This window comes from Anopheles ziemanni, chromosome 3 (assembly GCF_943734765.1).
Source record: "Anopheles ziemanni chromosome 3, idAnoZiCoDA_A2_x.2, whole genome shotgun sequence".
Lineage (NCBI taxonomy): Eukaryota > Metazoa > Arthropoda > Insecta > Diptera > Culicidae > Anopheles > Anopheles ziemanni.
In genome coordinates, this window is record NC_080706.1 from 36,302,310 (window position 1) to 36,322,453 (window position 20,144).

Consider the following 20,144-nt stretch of genomic DNA (forward strand, 5'->3'; position numbering starts at 1 on the left):
CATCGATTGTTCCAAGGTTACATTTTCATGGTCAATTCCCTTGTAATGGTTAGCAGTAATGCTGTAAATTTGAAACGTTATTTGTTTAAAGCATAGCTTGGAAAAGTTCAGTTAACATATTAACGCATGCATTTTATCAAATATATTTTGCGGATATTTTTCAACACATTTAAACGAAAAACAAGAACAACATGCAACGTGTACAACAAAATGATTTTAACATAGCTCTTTTATTACAGCATAACGTATTACATTCATATCCTTTAATGCCTGGTCTGACATGTTCATGCTCAGGACTGAGAAAGTTAAATAAAAAAAATGACAAAATAGTAGAAAAATGAAGAAATAACAACCGCTGGTTAACAACAATAATGTAGTATAAAATACATACATGAATGAATTGAAATTATTTATAGGTTGCTTTCGTCACTTTACATGCATTCGCTACAAAAAAAAACAGCTATGGTAAAACAAACATGCATTATTTTTTCCCTTCATGAAATGCGCGCTTTGGCATGTAGCTTCTGCCACTCTAGGAGTAATGAAACGTGTGCAACATTTACCATCAAAGGGCTTATTTTGTCATTTAAAATATCTTTCACTAGTAGTAGAAGAGATTGTAGAACGTGTTTCGTCGAGGAACTTGCATGGTTGTAGCGTTTATCGTATTTTGTTTCGCAAACGCAGCTCGTCCCGGATGACGATACTATTTTTTTTGGGGGCAACGAAGAGTGAGGGAGGTTTTTACAATTCACTTTGGCTGCTTTGTATAGGAACTTATAGTATAAGTAAAATACGTTGCATTTAAATTGCACTATGTTTGGGATATAGGTATGGGGCACTAGGGGTCGTTGGCACTATTGTGGGTTGAAATAAAACATTTTCGTTGATCTTCAAGGTACAGGTAATTTTCCACTAGCAGAGAAGCTCGAACACTGTCAAGTTGTGAAAATTGTATTTTCTTTTTCCAGGACGTCTAACGTCAAAGGAAAGAAAAAAGTAGAAAACAGCAGCAAAGGATGTTTTCCCGCAGGCATGCATAAACCACAATAGTTTAACATGTACAACCAGCGGGATGTTTGCTGAAGGAAGAACAAAAATCTTATTTATTAATTTGTTTGATTTTTCAAAGCCGTTATGAACATAACACGCGAATCCGATCGTTTTTGAGTAACAAAGTCCTCCACGCGACTGTTCGGTGTATCAATCGTGCGTTTGTTTGTGTCGATGCTTTCCAAACAATTTTGACAGATAGACCCGGACTCTGCCAAAAGATCAGAAATTGAAACAGTTTGGTTTGATAATCCAACGCGAAGAGGTGCGGATGTGAAGTACGTGTATTGTGCAAAAACGGTAGTGTCTTACATCGAAATCGAATAGTGGCGGTTAGTTTAGTTGATTAGAAGCGTGTGAGCCCCGAGCAACTCGAACAAAGTGTATATCTTGTAGTACGTTTCCCAGTGATCACGACAAACTAAGGCTAGTGTTAGTGTTTTTCCTTGTAGTTTTTCCATTTATTATTTACTGTGTATCCTCTTGGGCTGAATCATAACGGTGATAAACAGAGCAACAGTAACCACAACGGTGTTTATCGTTCGCTGCAGCGATAGCTCGACCCGCCTGGCTGATTCCCCTTGAACTAATGCCACGTTCAACGATAATTAGGTGACAGTATTATTTTCGCGGAATCCCTCAGTAACAACCTGCTCAAGTTAACGCAAATAACTGCAGTTGATTTTGTTTGCGCTGGGTGTACGAGATTTCAATTGATCGACACAGCATCAGTACACCAAGAAGGCAGCATTGCGCCACGGTCATGGATTCACTAGAGCAGTGTCGCGTTTTTCTGGACTGCTTCAAAGCCAACGTCAACCCATCTGATCCGCTGCCCGTCCGAGTCCCCGTATACAATCTAAAGTACGATGAAATCAAGCCCGCAATTGTTGATTGGACCAGAACGTACTTGGATCAGTTGTAAGTATTGCTGTACTAATTGTAGGGTTTGTCAATTCCCAATGCACCTTGCCAGCTTTCCTGTGTTTGGTTCGTTCTAATGCCACGGAAATGTAATGTTACTATTTCAACGTGGTACTTTACATAATTTTATAACTCATTCGTTTGGTGCATCCGTTATGTTTGTATGGCTTGATATGTCAACATGTTGAGTCATTTATGGCATTACTCAGAAGAGACGCGTAGAAGGCGGGGTATAGTCAACATGTGATATATGGCAGCCCTTCTCAACTTGTTCGATAAAATCTAACACAGTCCACTGGTAATAATACAAATTGTTATTGACACACAACACGAACATACATAAGGAACACCCCAACTAGTTTTACTTACAGCAATTGCACAACTAAATTCTTGAACATGGAAACATTCCTGTCAGTGGACTGTATTAGATGTTATTAAATTTTAATTATTTTGACTGTGCTACTACCAATTAGTAGTATCTTAGTAGCAAGTAGTACTTACTCCTTATGATTGATGGAATAATGATCAATTAACTTTCAAACATCTGTTGCAATACAATTATAATCTTATGAATATTACTACACAAACCACATCTCACATTAAACTCTTATGGTCCTTTTTATCTCAACAATCCTTCGGCTATCTTTAAAATCCGTCGACTCAAACTTGCGTGCGCCAAAAGATTGGGAAGCACTGATTTGTACAGTGTTGGGCATATAATAATGATTAGTTGCAATTTTCCGTGTGGTTTGCAATGTGATTTCATATCTATGCATTCGAACTATTCTTTTGATTTTGACAGTGGATGTCCGCAATGTATCATGACGCCGATAATACGCAAGGCATGCGAAGAAGTGCTGATCCAATGTAATGAAAATCCGACGTCCTGCGGGTTTAACTTGCGTGGTAAGTTCAATAGCAAACCCATCATAAAAGGCAGAGGAAATGGAGCGCAACAACCGTTTTTATTAAAACCTGTTTTCTTTTTTTTGCAGATTATAAAACTCTGCAGCTGAACTATACAGTAATCTCACATGTGAACCAAATCTGCTCCAACCTGCTGGACAATGAAAATCTGAACAAGCTGCTCGCTGAGCAGTATGCTGAACGGAGCGAGACCGATCATCCTGGCCCTGGCGCGTTGGTTGCCATGAGGAAAAAGATGCACTTTTCTAGAGGAGTGAAACACCGACGTCGCACGATGGAGGATCGCCACGTGTGCCTGCCGGACTTTAGCGTCCTGTTTGACACGAAGGACGTCGAGCCTACGGCTTTCTACGGCGTGTACGATGGTCACGGCGGCCAGGAAGCAGCCAGTTTTGCTACCTCCCATTTGCATTACTATATCGCGCAAAGTGAACACTATCCTCACGACATGGAGGCAGCTATTCGTGAAGGATTTTTAAAGACAGATAAACTATTTTTGCAAAAGTGTGCCGACCATGTATGTAGCAAATCGTATGATACAAGCCTAGCAAGTGAATGATAACTGTATCATTTGTGTCATTTCCTTATTTAGCACCTACGCAGTGGATGTACAGCAGTAGTATGTTTTTATCGCCTACACTCTGGGGATCTACATTTGGCCTGGGTTGGCGATTCGCTGGCCTACGCGATCGGTGTGTCGAAGGTCGGTGCTCGAGCTTTTAATATTGTGCACCATCCGCACGTGGCTTCCGATTGGGTATGACTAGCATGAATTAAACCAGCATAAAGAGAGTCAACTGCTCAATGAGTTACCATTTTATTTGATTTTTGTAGGTAGAAGCTAACCGCGTTCGTAATCAAGGAGGATCCGTCATTCTCTGGCAAGGCCAACACCGCGTTGAAGGGCAACTAGCTATCACCAGGGCTATCGGTAAGATTTTTATCATATTAAGATTAGTATGATAGTACACACTGTTTTATATCGGTGAATCTCTGGTATTTTAAGGTAATCCCTGTTTCAAATCCGTCGTGCCAGCATTACCAGAATATGCTTTTCGACGCACAGTTGGGCAGCACTGTGAGGATGTTGTGTTGGTGCTGGCTAGCGATGGCTTGTGGGAAAGTCTCGATCCATTTTATGTGTCAATGATTATCCTGTACGGAATCCGCAAGTTTCCAGGTGAGTCACTGTAAAATAGATAAGAATTATGATTATATGCCTCATGCCTTGGGTGATGCTCAAACTAAGGCTTACTTGACTTCTCGTTCATCGTCTGCGAGGATTTATACCAGTATGGGTATTTAATTCTAGCTAGCTATTCTGTAATAGTAAGTTTCTTTCTGCAGAGGATCAGTCTTGGCTAGGATTCAAAGCCACGCCGTCGGGCTTCCCCTCATGAGTCCTGTTTCAAATGGCATACGCTATAGCTTTTCTATATCCGCTGCGCTTCATTGGTAGCGTTCTAATCCAGTAAAATATAATCGTACAGTATTTCTAATACTACGATTCCTTAAAAATATGAACGAATTTGTGTTTGGTAACATTATGTGAAGTATAATACTTATGAGAAATGCTTTCATGTATCTTGACGTTTCCAAATTTGTTTAGGTGTTTTATGCATATTTGAATGTTAATGAAGCCATGCATCACTCAATGCTTATACCTTATACGCACGATGTTGGCAGATAGTTGGTTGGCTAGTTTTATTTCGTGGTGGCGACGGAATGGAGCAGTCTTTGAATAAACCGATATATTTCGACGATTTATGAAATTTGAATAACACAGAGCAACCGCTGAGGAAACCGTACGTTACCCTTTTTTTTTAAATTGTGTTCCGACAACGGGAGATATTTGGCATTTGATTTGAAAGTAGAACCAGATTCATCCTAGGACATTTCGCTGTCTGGCCTAATGTTTTCTGCTGCCTCGATAGAACGATACATCTCATCCAATGATATCATCTTGTCCCCCCCCCCCCTCCCCCCCCTTTTTTGCCACTCCTAACAAAACGATATTCCATTAGGGGCCAATAGCTGCACCCAAGCGAACGTGATTCACACCTGCACAAGTTACGTTTTTTTCTTCTTCCGACTTGAAAACACCTCTTTGTAAACCGTTTTGTGCCGACCCGTGGATGATGTAGTTGAATATTTCCGCGCGCACTTCCATAATCAAATAGAACGTATCCGCTCTCGATCTGATCTCGTGTAGCTATTTGGTGCCGCTGAAGAAGGCTGTAATTAGACCATCAACACACGTCCGGAGTTGGCAATCGATAATGCTCGCGCTACCCAGCGTGAATTCGCTGCAAGGGATTGATATGTAGCGTCTTTTTATCTGTTCATGGTTAGGCTTTTGTTGCTCATCGGTTATGTGATCTTTCTATGTAGCGGTAGAAAACGAGTCCAAAAACAATCAGTAAATTTCAATCTCGATACAGATTTTTGAAGAAGAATAAATTTCGATGCGTCCAATAATTGTTGTTCGCTAAATTTTAATGTGTGGTCGAACAAAGACATTCCTCTCTTTTCCCTGGTTTCCTAAGGTTAAACAATAGCCTGCGTCTCAACCTTCGTTTGAATATCAGAAATCATGTTTAACCCTTAAACTTTGACTTTGGTATAATTTAACACAATGTAAATAATTCAAAACCAACGATAAGCGTTAATAGCACGAACTATTTATAAACAAAACACTCCTAATTAGCGCTTAAAGTAATTTTGAAGCAGTCAACTATTAACTTGGATAATAATTGACCGTTTTCGATCGGCATTGCCTCACCCATGGGAAACTTTGCCGGCCCACGTGATTTGTAATGGGATGGCTTACCGCGCATCATCCAAACAACACTGATAAGCGGCAAAATAGTTCGTTGGTGTTGTTTAATTTTGGCGCCGTTACTTCAAATGTCACGTCCACCAGCTGCTGTGTCTGTTGTGGCCAGTGCAGTGCGCCTGCGTGACCATCACCTTCGTTCGTTTGAGCGCTGCAATAACCCTGTCCTTGGGCCGTACCTTGCCTTGCGATCAGCAGCGCTTAGCTGATATGGGGGGCTCAGAATGTAAACAGTGACTAACGAGCGATCGTCGTTTGGAGACAACAATATTTACCTAAACGCCTTCATCATTTTGCACAAGCGAAATTAATCTCTCTCCGGAAGCGTTTCGTTTTCTTACCCGACCTGGTGATGGGAAAATGTTCATGCATTTTCGTTTTCCCGTTGTGTGGCTCCGATGTGGGTTTTCCGTGGAATGTACAATTTATGATGGGTGTATATTTGATGGGCAATTTCTCGGAGAATAAAGAGCAAAAAAAAGGGAATCGGGCCACCGGATAGGTACAAAAACACGCACTATTTTTGCCAGTAAGCCGGCGAAACATTCGTTTCGCACCTCCGATAGCATTCGACATCGCCCAGTGAAAGGCCCATTTTGGGGAGTCATAAGTCCAAGATCAGCCGTGCAGTACCACCGACAATCCCCCGTCCCGGGGCCGGGGGCACCGTTAGATTTGATTTGATGGGTGCCTGCGTGTGTCTGTGTGTTTGATTTTTTTTTGTCTTCAGCTTTCGCTGGTGTGGCGTTCCTTACCGTTACCGGCTGTGGCGGAAACTCCACCGCCAATCGACAGATTTTCCGTTTCGCGAAATTCCATCCCCACTCGCCGTGTTGGTCTTGGTCGGCCGAGGAAGTGCGCTTTTCACACCTGACGGATTTGCGGCTTCCTCGAATCGCTGGCGCAATGCTTTGCCGTGCTCTGTTGCTTGTGGGAGTGTGTATGAATGATTTGATTTTTTTACCTTTCTTTCATTTGGTTCGTCTTGGAAGAAAGTATTCACCGCGAACGGCAGTGCGCCGAGCGACACAGTGCAACGCACTCTGCGGGACAAACGCGGGCGGTGGCGAAATGCCACCGGAACTGGTGGAAAACGCGAGTCGAAATATGATTGTTCACAAAAAAAAAAAAAAAATCAAATACGACCAGTAAGTTTCCAGCGAGGAAAACTGTCGTCTCTATCGGTGATCTACTGCCGGAAGGTTAGAGGATTGTGGTGAGCAATCGGATAAAGCCGCATCTCCCCTCTCTCTCTTCCATCACCACTTGGTTTGGAGAAAGCTTGATCCCAAAAAGTTAATTGGTTTTATTTCGCTCGGAGCATGATGTCGTCGTACTCCATCCAGTAGGAAGTTTCTAATGTGTTCCGTTCACAACTGGGTTACACATTTTTCTGGGCGCATGCAAGCAACACTCCCTGCATGCACTTGGCCACAAGTGTCCGACCAGTCAGTGTGCCACTTGTTTCTAATGCCGAATGGTTCACATTTCGTTTCCCTTTCCCTACCCATGACCTCTGGGACCTCAAGAGGATCACGCCAATCGTGCTCCATCGGGCGTGGAAAAGAAACCCCCCTCTCGGGTTTTCTGCCACCATCGTCGCCACACTCCATTCACGGTTCATAAATTATTTTCAATTTGTGTCGGGGGCGCATATGATGCTCTCTGACAGCGGAAACCCCTTGCGATCGCCAGTACGTAGGACTGGAGGATTTTTATTGATTTCGAACGATTTCATTTCAGCGATCAGAAGAAGGGGTGGATAATTTCTGTGGCCACTTCTCTCGCCAACCAATTAACCGGCGACCATGTGTTGAGCGATGGAATTGCTGCTATTTTCCTGCTATGCCCTAATTGTTATTCCGCGCCCGGGATGATGTGTTTCGACAAACGCTTTGGATTTGTTTTGTTTCACGCTTGCATGTTCCAGCATCATCGTCAACGTCGATCGGGTGATTCTGAAGCATCTCTACTGGGTTTTATGCAGAGTTTTGTGCAGAGAACATGACAGAACAATAGTTTTTAAATCACTTGAAAAGTACGGGAGTTTTGGAGGCTAAAAAGTTAAAAACCATAAACCATAAAGCATATTAACCTGTCCACACTGACCAAAGAGGAGAACTGTCGTACCAAAACGATCATGTAACCAGTTCGTTTGGCGCCGGACGAGTTCATATATTCGACCCACATACCTTACCGTTGTTTTAGGGCATGGATTGGAATTTATAAATTAGCTACCTTCCGGCATGGGACGGGGAAGCGAAAAAAAACAAAGTGCTCCAGCAAAAGCACCGCTCGTGCCGATCGGTCCGCATCCACGTGGCCCTTGCGGCATAGATTTAATTGGTGAACGTGTGTTTTTGTTGTAGTAACTTTTTTTCTTGTATTTGGTTTGTTTTTTTTGGGTCCCACTTTTTATTTCCATCCCCCCTGGCCGCTACAAATCTACACACCGCAGTGTGCAACCATCTGGAATGATTGCGCTTGCATGATCTCTTTTCTCTGGGATGCTTTTTTCGTCTTCTTTTTTTTTGTTCTTTACGGAATGGTCTAGGGAGAGGGGTTGAAGGGTGGGCAGGGCCGAATGTTCGGTGGACCATGCCGTGTGGTACTGGGGTGCTCGTGGCGTCGAGGTAATTTTAATAATCTTTTCTTGTACCCTTCCTTCCGAATAGTTTCATTGAGGCCTCTATCATCCCTTCGCGAAGTCGTAGGAAATCTATGCAAAATAAAGGCAAAAAATTAATAAAAAGCTTCGAACAGTCACGCAAATGTCCGCAAGAGCAACAAAAAAGAAAACAAAGATATGTGATCGTACCCTCCTCTCGCTTCATAATAATCAGTGGGCAGAAAAAGATCTTCTGGTGAATGGAAAGTCTTCGGTGGCAATGGTGTCCGATTAGAAAACAAAAAATGGCCATAGTGTTGATCGCGAATTTGTGAAAAACCAATCCGCGCAAAGGACAGTTGATTGAACATTCGTATGATGACCGCTAGCAAAAAAACCGGGGGTTTGCTTAGCGTTTACCAGTTGTGCGCGGTTGACTGATCGTCGCTCGGTTGACTGACTGACTGGTGGTCGGTTGGTTTTTCGGTTGATCCTCATCATCATTATCATCATCATCAGTAGCAGCAGCAGCAGCAACGCTTTGCGTGTCGATCACGTTTGAAAGTAAATGTAGGGGAAGCTCTGAGCAAGAAGCGAAAATCGTAACGAAATAGAAAATCGCAAGAGAATCGGGTGAATGCAAACTACTACAGGAAAGAATCGAAATTCTGTGAACTAGCGATAGAAAGGAAGTACGGAAGAGAGATTAAACCAAAAGTGGAAAACCGTTTACTACGAAAAAGAACAGATAGTTATGAAAAAAAGATTATGATTTAAATTCGTTATCCGCATTTTGCAAACTTCGTTGTCGTTACGTTGCAATTTTCCTTTCTTCTACGCAGAAGCTTTTCCCGTTCCGGACTGAACTTCCTTGCGCACCTTTCACCAGGCAGCCGGAAGGGTTTCCACACGTCGATCAAAAACGACATTGAAAACGCAAATCGCGATCGGGGCAACTCGCGGAATCAAACTCTGACGACGCTGACGACCGGTAGATACCCCTTTTCTGTTCGTGCACGGTACCGTGCTCTGTGCACTGGCCCTGTTATTTCACGGTCCTTTGCACGATCCCACTACCACTACCAGCGTGTCATCATCACGCCCATCGTCGGTACGGCAGTACACACGGCGAGCGCTGTGGCTTTCCCGCTGTGCCGTTGTTTCCCGTTCGGGTAGGGAAAAACCACCAAGGGAAAGAGATTGCGCCGAACGTGCCGTGGTCGTAAAGTCGCTCGAAATCTCGGGAACAATCGTAGAACGGTTTAGGGCATTTGGATGGAAAATGTGCTACTGGTTTACGAACACGCGCCGGGTTTGGTGCAAGGTCGATGGCAGCAGAATTCCCAGTCTTTTCAATGCCAGCACTACCACGTTTTGGCTTAATGTAAACTTATCTGAATATTCTGTGTTCCGTTAAGCTATGTTTAATCATATACAAGATAAGTGGCGTTTTGCTGTATGTTCTATGGAAGACGGAAATTCATTATGTCATAACGAATTTTATTGAAAAGCTTGGAGTTTTTTTTGTGAATTACAGACGACTCTTATATCTTTACGCAAACCACGAAGCGGATTATACACTCACAGTAAACTTCGGAGCTAATATTTCTATTTTTTCACGAAAAATATTGTGTGGCAAGAAGAGGTCATGCAAGAATGAGTGGAAAAATATAACTTGTCGGTTTGTTGTATTGTTCTGGTTTTTAAGTCTACGTTTCATTGAGGTAGTTTGGAGTGATGTAATAAAGGTCAATCTTGATGTATCGGATGATAACACTCACTACAGGTGAAATGTGAAATGGGAGCCACTATTCCAGACTCAATATTAGAGGTAGTTCTGTCATGATTAGGAGAGCGTTCGACGGTGATAATAAGAGTTCTCAACAATCAACACCTCATTTTCCAGCAAGATCTTACCTACCAAGATCGGGTTTCCCCAGATCTAAAACCAATAGGAAATGTGTGGGAAATTATAGTTCAACAGATTTATGAAGATAGAAGACAGTACGAGACCATACTGGAGCTTAACGTTTATGTTTGGCGTTCCTTATCAGTAAAAAGGTTGAAAAAATTTCTGGACAGTATGCCATCAAGAAATCCTAATGGAGGACTCACTGATTACTATTCCATCTCATTTGCATTCAGCTATATCATTTTTATTTTATTTTATATGCCATATGCCAATCCTAAGTGCCGCTATCATTTTATAATACAACTGTTTTCAGTTTCTTGGTAGCAAAGGGGTTGGTTTATCGTTTTCACCAAAAATAGTAGTAAAGAGTTCTGATAGAATACCCAAAACTATTTATGTATTTTTTGACAAATCCCTGCTCAGAAAAAAAAGGCGAGGCTATCATTTTGGAACACAGTGTAGTCATTTTAACGATTTAACTTGGCTCAGAATTGGTTTTATAGATTTTAGTATCTTAGTTACGTTTAGTTGAAATTCCCTTATGCCTTAGAAATATTGATCTCCAAATGTGTAGTGTTTCATTAATGCTCACGGACATGTGAAAGCGATCTATGTTTACCGCCTCAGGAGAAAATACTTACCAATTGCACCCCCTAGGGTCCCTCATTCTCGTTACGATCTGCTTTATCTAAATCCATGTCGATCCAGGTTGGAGCGCACGAAATTTCGCACATTCGACACCAGGCTCTTTCGCTGTGATGACGTGAGTTTCAGCTAGAGCACATTCTTTCCTAATAATAAGCGTTACGCAGACACGATCGAGCGGAAGTAACGGCGCGAACATCAGGCAGGCGCGTCCGATCAAGCCAGCGGTGCGGATGAACCAGTTGCAAACATTGTATCACCCGACCCGGTAGCTGGCGGTACCTTGGAAAACCCTTCGCTTACCGGTCGAGTCCCGACGCTAGACGCCGCACTTGTGCAATGCACGACGCTGGAAGTAGCCGTCCAAGAGAGAAAGGGCATAAGAAAGTGAGAAGCAAGGAAAGGAAAGACCGGCGGACGGTAAAGGCAGAAATGGGCAGAAGATCATGTACCCGTTTTTCGTTCATACCGGGTGCGGCGGGCGGGCGTCTTCGCGTTGTGGGGGATTGCTGGTGGATCGCTGTACGCCGTTTCGACGTCGGAGGCATCGCCGTCGGCAGCTATTTTTGGCAGCGTAAAAAAACCATTCCAAAAACGGCGTTAAACCTCTCTCGGGTCGCCATCGTCGAACGTCGTTGTCGTCGCACCAAAAACGGATTACGAATTACAAACATCTTCTTCCCGGTACTTCCTACCATCCCGGGGCTCGTGTCTGCGCGTGTGTGGGTATGTTTTCTCCCTGCACTTCCTTTCCGCAATGGATGGCAACCAGCGTACGTGACGCGACGACCCGCAGAAGGCGCAAGCTATGCCGAGAAGGAAGTCGATGCCGAAATAAGTCACTTTTTCGTCGACCCGGTGGAAGACAACTGGCCGGGGAGGGTTGGCCGGTTAGTGCGCAGGAAGAGGGTCGGCCACTACCAAGCCAAGCTTGCGCTGCCTGCGCGCTGAGGAGTGTCGGCTCTGTACCGCTGCGTGGTGGTGTAGGTAAACCTGTCCGCGGTTTTATTCCTCCCCCGCGTTGGCGGACGGTTTCCTCTACCGCTTTCCAACCGATCCCTCCCTCCAGAACCCTTCGATCGACGTTTTGGATCGAACCCGCTCGAACGGAGCGCTCTCGGTAGGAGCCGTTTTTATGTACGAGCTGATGGGAACCAGATTGCATGAATTGTGGACCTTATATTTTATTGTGCTCGATGCATTCTTGAACGTTTGCTGCAGCTCGCTGCAACTAGCGACGGATCGATGGCGGTTGATGGGCTGGGATTCCATTTCGAGAGTGTTTGGGTACGACGGAAGGAATGTACTTCTATTTCTAATGACTGGACCTAATGCTGTTTACAGTTTGTCGCTGCTCCAAGGTGGATTTTTTTTCCTTTATCTGCACGCAAATAACATTGTTCATAAAACATTGTTTGTTTACCAATTTTTATTTTGAATTTATGGAAATTATTATATTAATTGTATGTTTCCAAAATATTTGAAGGCTCCATAAAACAACATATTTCACAAAAGTGACGCCATTGTATACGCTAGTGATAACATGAGTTAATAACAGCGTTGTTTTGTTTTAATGTAATATTTAAAAAAGAGTAACATACTTTCTTCAGAAACTCTTCTTTTGCTCATATCTTAATGAATAATCTCAAGAAACCGCAACGGAAAACATGTAATGTTTGTTTAACAGAACTGCACATATTATGTTTTTTATAATACGATGGGGCACATTTTGCCCACTCCACGTTAAAAACAACTAGACACGAGTGATTTTAAACTACGTTAGATTTCAACACATAGTCAATGCTCATAAAATTGAATTTGGATTTTAATTCCTTTTTTTCGAGCTAGGCTAGTAAAACACAGTTTCCAACTTATTGAATCCAATTTTTAAAGCTGTTAGGAATTTGTAAAGGCTCAGTTACTTTTAAAAATTTATGTTCACTCATTGCTCATGCATTGGCATGGCGTTAAGCATCAACCAGATTCATTAAAGTAGTGTGATGAATTCATTCGTTTTGAAAACGGCACAGTGACGTTTAAATAAATAGAGTTTAAGTTCGGCAAGATAAAATTGAAGAAATCGTTCCGTCAGCTTTGTTTTTGGGCGAGTCATTTGGGTTTTTCGCCAACCACAAATTTGAATGGAATTTATGTTTGCCGAATCGGAAAGGTGAAAGAAGAGAGGGAGCAGCGTTTGCGCGTTCACAGCAAGCTGAAGATGAAGATAGGGTCAGCCTGATGGCCACCGTTGTGCGAAATAGCAAAAGGAACAACGTAAGTCAATTGAGCTGCCGCGATAACATCTTCCTATGAGCACTATTTTTCACGCTGATTGCGATCGGGCGGTCGCGGGTCTCAGCCAAAGCCAAAAATCATCATTGTCATATAAGTGTCTAGCGTTTTTCCCGCTACAACTTGGGCACGATGTTGCACGAAATCTTGATGCTGATGCGAAATGAAAATCACTACGCGGGAGAAGAAACCCGGAACAAGACGCCGGCGCAAAGATGACGAGGCGTGTGGGGTTCACCGACACGACGGTCGGTTGGGACTCGGGAAATGAACTCGGGGGGGGGGGGGGGGGGGGGGGTTGGGGTGGCAGGAGAGCGCACAGCCCCGCGCGGAAAAAGCAAAGGATGCAGTGCATCAATAAAATTGGACTTTCCTTTTACTCGCCACTACAGCCCCCTGTACCCGTCCACCCCCCTCTCAACACTCCTGCTACTCGGCGAAGCGTGAGCAATGGGGCAGTCCGGGTGTATTTTGACAGGCACGGGGCCCCCCGATTATGTTTGTTTCTCCGGACCGTTTTCGAGAACCCGAAAATGCTTCTACTCTTTACGGCGTGTTCCGTTGGGGAATGAAAAATGGAATGTCTCGCACCACCCCCCCAAACCGACGCTGTTGTTTTTGCGTGGGACTGCTTTTCCGCTCACACTTTCCCCACTTTCCCCGTTGGAGTTACCGCCTGTCGCGCCCCATCAAGCCTGTGAAGGGAAAACTGGTCCAGTTGTATAAAGCCACCGGAATCCGTGCGATTGTCGCGTGATCGTCCCCGTCCTCGCCCCGCCGGAGATGCCGGTCGTCATCTTGCCGGTGTCGTTCGTCTCTGAACAGATTAATGCAATCGTGGCCGCATGCCCCGGCCCGGCAACGTGATCGAGCGTCATGGAGCGTAGCGAAAACGCGTGCAGATGTGGCCGAAAAGTGATCGTCGTTTCCGCACCGTGAGAGACTGCACACACACCCAGACCCAGGGACGCCCGGAAGGTGAGGTGGTAAAAGCGGAACGGCCGGGGGGGGGGGAGAAGAAAAGCGGAACCTGTTAGCCATCGTGTGCTTATTAGCTCGGCTGAAAATGGATGCATTTATTATGTGCACTCATAAATATCCATTTTTCGATCAAGTCGCGTTGAGCGAAAGGAGGGACTTTATTTGAGTTTGTCTGCCTGTGTCTGTCTGTGTGTATGTGTGTCCGGCAGGAAAGAAAAAGAAGTTGGTCTACCGTTCTTCGTTCGTTTCGTCGAGCGGAGGAAAAATATATGCATGCCGCGCATCGAGCGGTACGGAAAAAAACCAAATCGCCATAGGCCCATTTTTCCCGCAAGGAAATGGTGAACGGAGCCTTATTTAATTTTCCCCTCTTGGTTTTTAGTTTTGCTATTGTGCTCCTCAATGGGTTCGATTTTGGAAGCAGATTAGACCGGGAAAAGAAAAGTGCATTGCTTTTCTCACCGGTAATTTTGTGCTTTTGGCCAATGAAGTGTACGGTTCAGGGCTGCTCTCCCGTATTGACAACGTGCACAGTGGTCCTCAACCGATGGGGCTGTTCGGTCGTTTAGACTTTTTACCAAATGTTCAATTGTTTTTAGTATAATTAGTGAGTTTAGATTTTAGGTCGAATAAAATACATAGCGGTAACGGTAAAAATAGTGGTGCAATTAGTAATGTAACTAGCAGTATGATGTTATTTGTGTGTGTCAAGAACACAATATTTTACATATTTATACCAATTGTGATAGAAACACGGCTTTTCTTCTGAAAAACATCAATTTTCACCGTAAACCAAAACAAAATACACGAAAAAACCTGTTTTTCTTCCTAGTGTTGGTTGTTCCTATAATAGTAGAGTTGTGTAAATCGGATTCAGAGTCATGAATCTGAATGAATCTCTGCCTTATAAGGGATTCATGAATCTTTCGCCGCGAGATTCATGAATCCCGAAGACACACCAAATAGTGTAAAGTCACCAACCAAAAGTCGGTTGAGGGACCACCTTTTTTTTTTTTTTTTTTGGTCTCATTGTCCACGCCTATGACAGAATCGGGGAGATTCATGACAGAACCATGAAAGATTCATGAAGATTCATTAAGGTTTCGAAAAATTCATTAAGCTTTGAATATTCGAATCCGCAAAGATTCATGAATCCATCTGAATGAATCTTAGGTAAAAGATTCATATGAATGAATCTCGCCAAAAGATTCATTAAGCACAACACTATATAATAGTGGTATGGTTCCTATAGTTGTGGTATCGTGTTTCTATAGTGGTGGTAGTACAGAAAATTTTGAAATAAAATTTTTTGAAAATATTTTGACTGTAACTTATTTTTGAAGCGAATTTAAAGCAGAACGGCTAAATTACTCATAAACCAATGCATTGTTTTGGTCATAGACTCCCCATAAACCAATGCATTTTTCAGTGTTTTGTAGCCTTAAGGAAAGCATGGCATACCTGATCAATTCTTAAGAAATCGAGGGTATTAGTACAACCTGGTTGGAAAATATTAATGTTGGAGCCTTATTTTATTACGGAATGAGAAGATTTATCTTTTAAACACTCCGCAGAAGATCAAAGAACATTTCATAGAAGAACAAATACCTCCATCGGTACTAGCGCCACTATGGGAGTACTTACCCTTATTCGATAAGTTTGTTGTCCAGGTAACACTGATACAAAAGTGTTCGTTATCAATTTGAGATTTTTCTTGTTTACAATAATAGAGTAGCACTAGCTAGCAATGCCAGCTGCGTACGAAATATATTTTTATATATCATACCTCATAAATATAATCAAAGAAGATTTATGGTGGTTTTTGTCATGAAATGATCTCAACAGATACTCTTTTGACAGACTTTTGGAATACAGCCAACTATATTACGTTCCGAAGGAATATATTCATTAATCAAAATATTATTTTCACTAGATACGGGCTGTTTGTATTGCTTAATGTACTGACGTAAAACAATTGTGACCGTTAGTCTTACGAGAGCCATAGCTACCCCATTCATGCTTTCTGAGTCTGTGCATTGTGTCTGCCGGTTGGTCAGCTTGCAATACAGGTTGTGTGCCTTTCTATTGTCTCAAATCAATTGTGTTTACATTGTCTAAAATTCTTAATAAAATGTTCATGAAATGTTACTAAAACATACAAACTCCAATCAAATCAGATATCTGAAAAAATAGTTATTTTCAAATTTTCATCACATTGTGTGACTCTATTAGTTACATTTGTGCATCTACATAATAATATTTGTTATCCTGCTATCAATTTTGCAAACTGAAACATAGTTTTCAAACATTAACGTTGTATGAAATGTCAAACCAAATGGCCAGCGGCCGAGCCACTGTGCCGCGCCGGTAAAAGGCCGATGTGGTTTGTTTCCGTCCTCTTTCACTCTCGCTCGCTAATTAATAGCTACTCCTCGACCGATGGCGGCCAGATTTGATTTGAGTGAGTGCGGGTACGATGATTAACGTGCGCGGTGCGAAAAACCTTTTACTCGGCATTGCATTTAATTACTGGTCAGTCAAAACGTATCAATAAAAGGAAAGAGAAACAACGGGCGAGCCTCCTCTTACCCGAAAGCCCATAATTGTCAGATAAAACATACTTCATTTCCATTATTAGTTCGTTAAGACAAACGACCGCGACCGACGACGACGATGACGATGACGACCGGAAAAGCAGCGCGCCTGCGAAGACGAGAGTGATCGTCGGATTAGCGGATTCCAAAATCAAACGAGTCAATTAAACTATAAACCTGAAACGATTCGCAAAACAGTGCTGCGCCGCTCCCACCCGTCGGTCCACAACAGATCCATGTCCGCGGGTCTTACATTGGACACGGGTCTTTTGCGACCCCAAAACAATGTGCCAACCTGGGCTTCCAGCAGCACGATTTATGGCCACACGGTCTGGCTGCTGCACCGGACCGATGTGCCGCACTAGAAAGTGGAGAGCTTGACGAACGGACTCGGACGGAACCTCGGAACTTGGCCGTCCGGGCCCGGGTTTTAGGTACCTCCCGTTGCCACCCTGGCTGGCCTTTGCATTTTCCAATACATCCATCTTGCGGTTTAATTTCCTGTCCCGCTCTCAGGCGCGCGAATCGGGTCAGGTGAATTGCTCGATGTGCGTAAAATTAATTTTTCCTTTATGCTTGATTAGAAAGATTTAGAGATTTGCGGCTACGGTGGAAGCTTGAAGCGCACTGAACGGGGCGGGGAATCGCAGCAAGGATTGCAGGGCGGTGGAAGAAGTGGAACAAAAACTGTACGAGATTTACGACTGTTGAATTGGGAATTTTGTGGATCGCGTGCTCACCGGCATACCGTTGCCCGTACGGAGCAAGGGATGAGTGGAAGGGTGCGATGGTGGCGGCTAATGGCCAATTGGCGGGACTCGGGTTGCTAACTCTTAGGGGTGTTAATTAAATTTATTAATCAAACATTGCAAAATAATGGAGTCATGAGAAAGGATCATTTCGGCCATCATGGTTGGTGTTCGTTTATGGTTGGTTGTTTTTGTGTTTCGCGGCATCAAACCTGGCAGCTTGCAAAAACGAAGCTTTCCTGCGCAAGCCGCAAAGTTCCGTCCACGTGTGGCCACGCGCACAACAACGGAAGATCCCGTGTCGAGACACATTTTCACGGAAGGCCATCATGATACCGCGAGTTCGCCGCCTGAAGGAAATAAAGGGTTGGGCTTTCGGGCCAGACAACGCCCGAAGAAGCGGATCTATTGTAGAATGGCGTGTCTGGTTCTTGGCGTCGTCGTCCATCGTGTGTGATACATATTTGATGGATGCTTTGGCTTCGTCGGCATGATGGTGGTTTACAGTGAAAAACTTTCGCCCCTCAAAGCACGGACAGAATAGTGTACTTGCTCGTTTCAAGCTTCCCAACGGCCACGGCTTACGTCATCTGGTCGTGGCGTCTGCGGGACAGGACCATCACGTACACGTCGGCTCAAATTACTTAGTCGACGAAAAAGGCAAGCCCTTCCTGGTGCGGTCATTCCCTCAGGAAGGCGGGTGGGGGGCAGGGTACGTGGGGAGGCGGTTTTAATGGCATGCGAATATTACTCATGGAGTCCGATGTTATCGAAGTGCTGCCGAGCGAAAGAGCGATGAAAAACTGCGCGGCGGGAACGATTTTGGGCCGCACGTTGAATTGAATGCATGTACGGCCGGGAAGGAAACAAATGTGTTAACATGGCCGTAGCCAAGTATGTCACAGATATTAAAATTTCCTTTCAATTATATAAAACCGCTCGGAAGGCGTTGGATTGATTTATGGTTGCTTGGAAATGCTACGAGTTCCATTCAGGTTGTCTGCAGCGTGTGGTGTTTAAAAATGAAAAATAATAAATAGAATAAGCTAGCAAAGTAGCTGTTTTAAAAATACATAACATGTTACCAACCTAATGTTTGTTATGCATAGATGAAAATTGATACAAAACATTTAGCCATTTGAAACATTTTAAAGTTATTGAACATCGGATTCATAACACATAATATAACATTTTAAGCTATCCAACTGTTTTAGAAAATCAAATATAACGACAACTAAAATAAACATAAAAAAATGATACTGTCCAACTGCACAATTCCGCACGAAAACGTAAACATTCTGCAAAAGTTTCTATCTGCTTTTGTTTCTTAGACTTGATTATGGGATCTTTGAGGTTGAAACATTTCGGTTTTAGCGGTGTAATAACTTGTTTCACATAATTTTGGTTAGTTGTGATTAAATCAATATGGTCACTCATAGCTTTGTTGCCTCAAAATATGCTAATTACGTTGGTACAGTACGTATGTTTAAACAATGAGATATTTTTTTTTTTCAAGTATACTTTCAAGTATACTTTACTTTCAAGTATACTTTACTTTCTTTCAAGTATATTTTACTAGCACTTTATCAAAAAGAGATTATAGAACGATATTAACTGTTTCCTGCATACAAATGAAATTTTGCATTTGTTCACATTCACACAAGTAAATCATTTAAACTGTTGAGTCATTATTAATTGTTGAAGATATTTTAAGTCCGCATAGTTAGTTTTTTATAACAGCTATGAGCTGATACATATGTAATCAGAGCTGATACATATGGTCACATATGTAATCAGAGGTGATTTAGTGAGAATTTGGTAAATTATAATTTAAGATTATGTGAACAAGATTTAAAACACATTTCTTATGCATCGTTTTGTTCTGTCCTATTAAAATAAACCAGTTGTTAAACTATAATACTGGTCCAATGGTATCCAAAGATATCTTTTTGTTAAGGTTAGTTAAACTTTATGAAATGAATGTAGTGCATTAATTTGCAAATCTAAGACCGATATTTTGTATCAAAATATTTGTTTCACTTCATATCACCGCGGCGTCAATATGTGCTTAACATATTTGCCAACAGCAATCATTGGCCCTGGCTAATGCGTGACGGAATTGATTAGCTTTAGCTGTCGATCCGTAGCCTCGTTCCCAATCGCCGCTACCGTTCACTTTCCTTGGCCGGACGAATGGTTTTCTGTGTATTTTCCTGGCGCCGCCCGGCGAATGCATCCTTGCGACGCACGGTGCCATCTGCTGGAGCAATCCGACTGCTCCAATTTATCTCGTCGTTTGTCATGCGGCCACCAAACGCGAAGGCGTCGGCCGAGGGCGTACTTCGTAGGCGATCGCAGAAACGACCAAACCAGACGCACGAAGGTGGTGGAATTCGTCTGGCCTGGCGCACTGGACCTCGCTGAACCGCGCACCGACCGAATCGTCCCGTCGCCACCGGAACCGGTGCGTAGCCTCCGTCCGCCGAATGGGCTCGGCTCGCGAAACCCACGGAGACATTAACCCCGCAGTGGGCGGACAGCGGACCCGAGTACACTATGTTGTGTTGCGCCTGGGTTTGGGTGGAATGTAGGTGTGTTCTTGTTCCCACGAGGCCATGGGATG

The 20,144-nt window shown here is 43.3% G+C and overlaps 1 protein-coding gene across 1 annotated transcript in view; it reads left to right on the top strand.

Moving 5' to 3' along the window:
- The first annotated feature begins 1,816 nt into the window (after window positions 1–1,816).
- LOC131284661 (titin-like) overlaps window positions 1,817–20,144 on the top strand; it is a 44,353-nt gene continuing 26,025 nt past the window's right edge. The window contains exons 1-6 of the mRNA XM_058313524.1: window positions 1,817–1,974; window positions 2,780–2,883; window positions 2,973–3,421; window positions 3,497–3,661; window positions 3,739–3,835; window positions 3,911–4,084. Of these exons, the coding sequence (XP_058169507.1) occupies window positions 1,817–1,974; window positions 2,780–2,883; window positions 2,973–3,421; window positions 3,497–3,661; window positions 3,739–3,835; window positions 3,911–4,084 (1,147 nt within the window). The remainder of the gene's footprint in view (window positions 1,975–2,779; window positions 2,884–2,972; window positions 3,422–3,496; window positions 3,662–3,738; window positions 3,836–3,910; window positions 4,085–20,144) is intronic.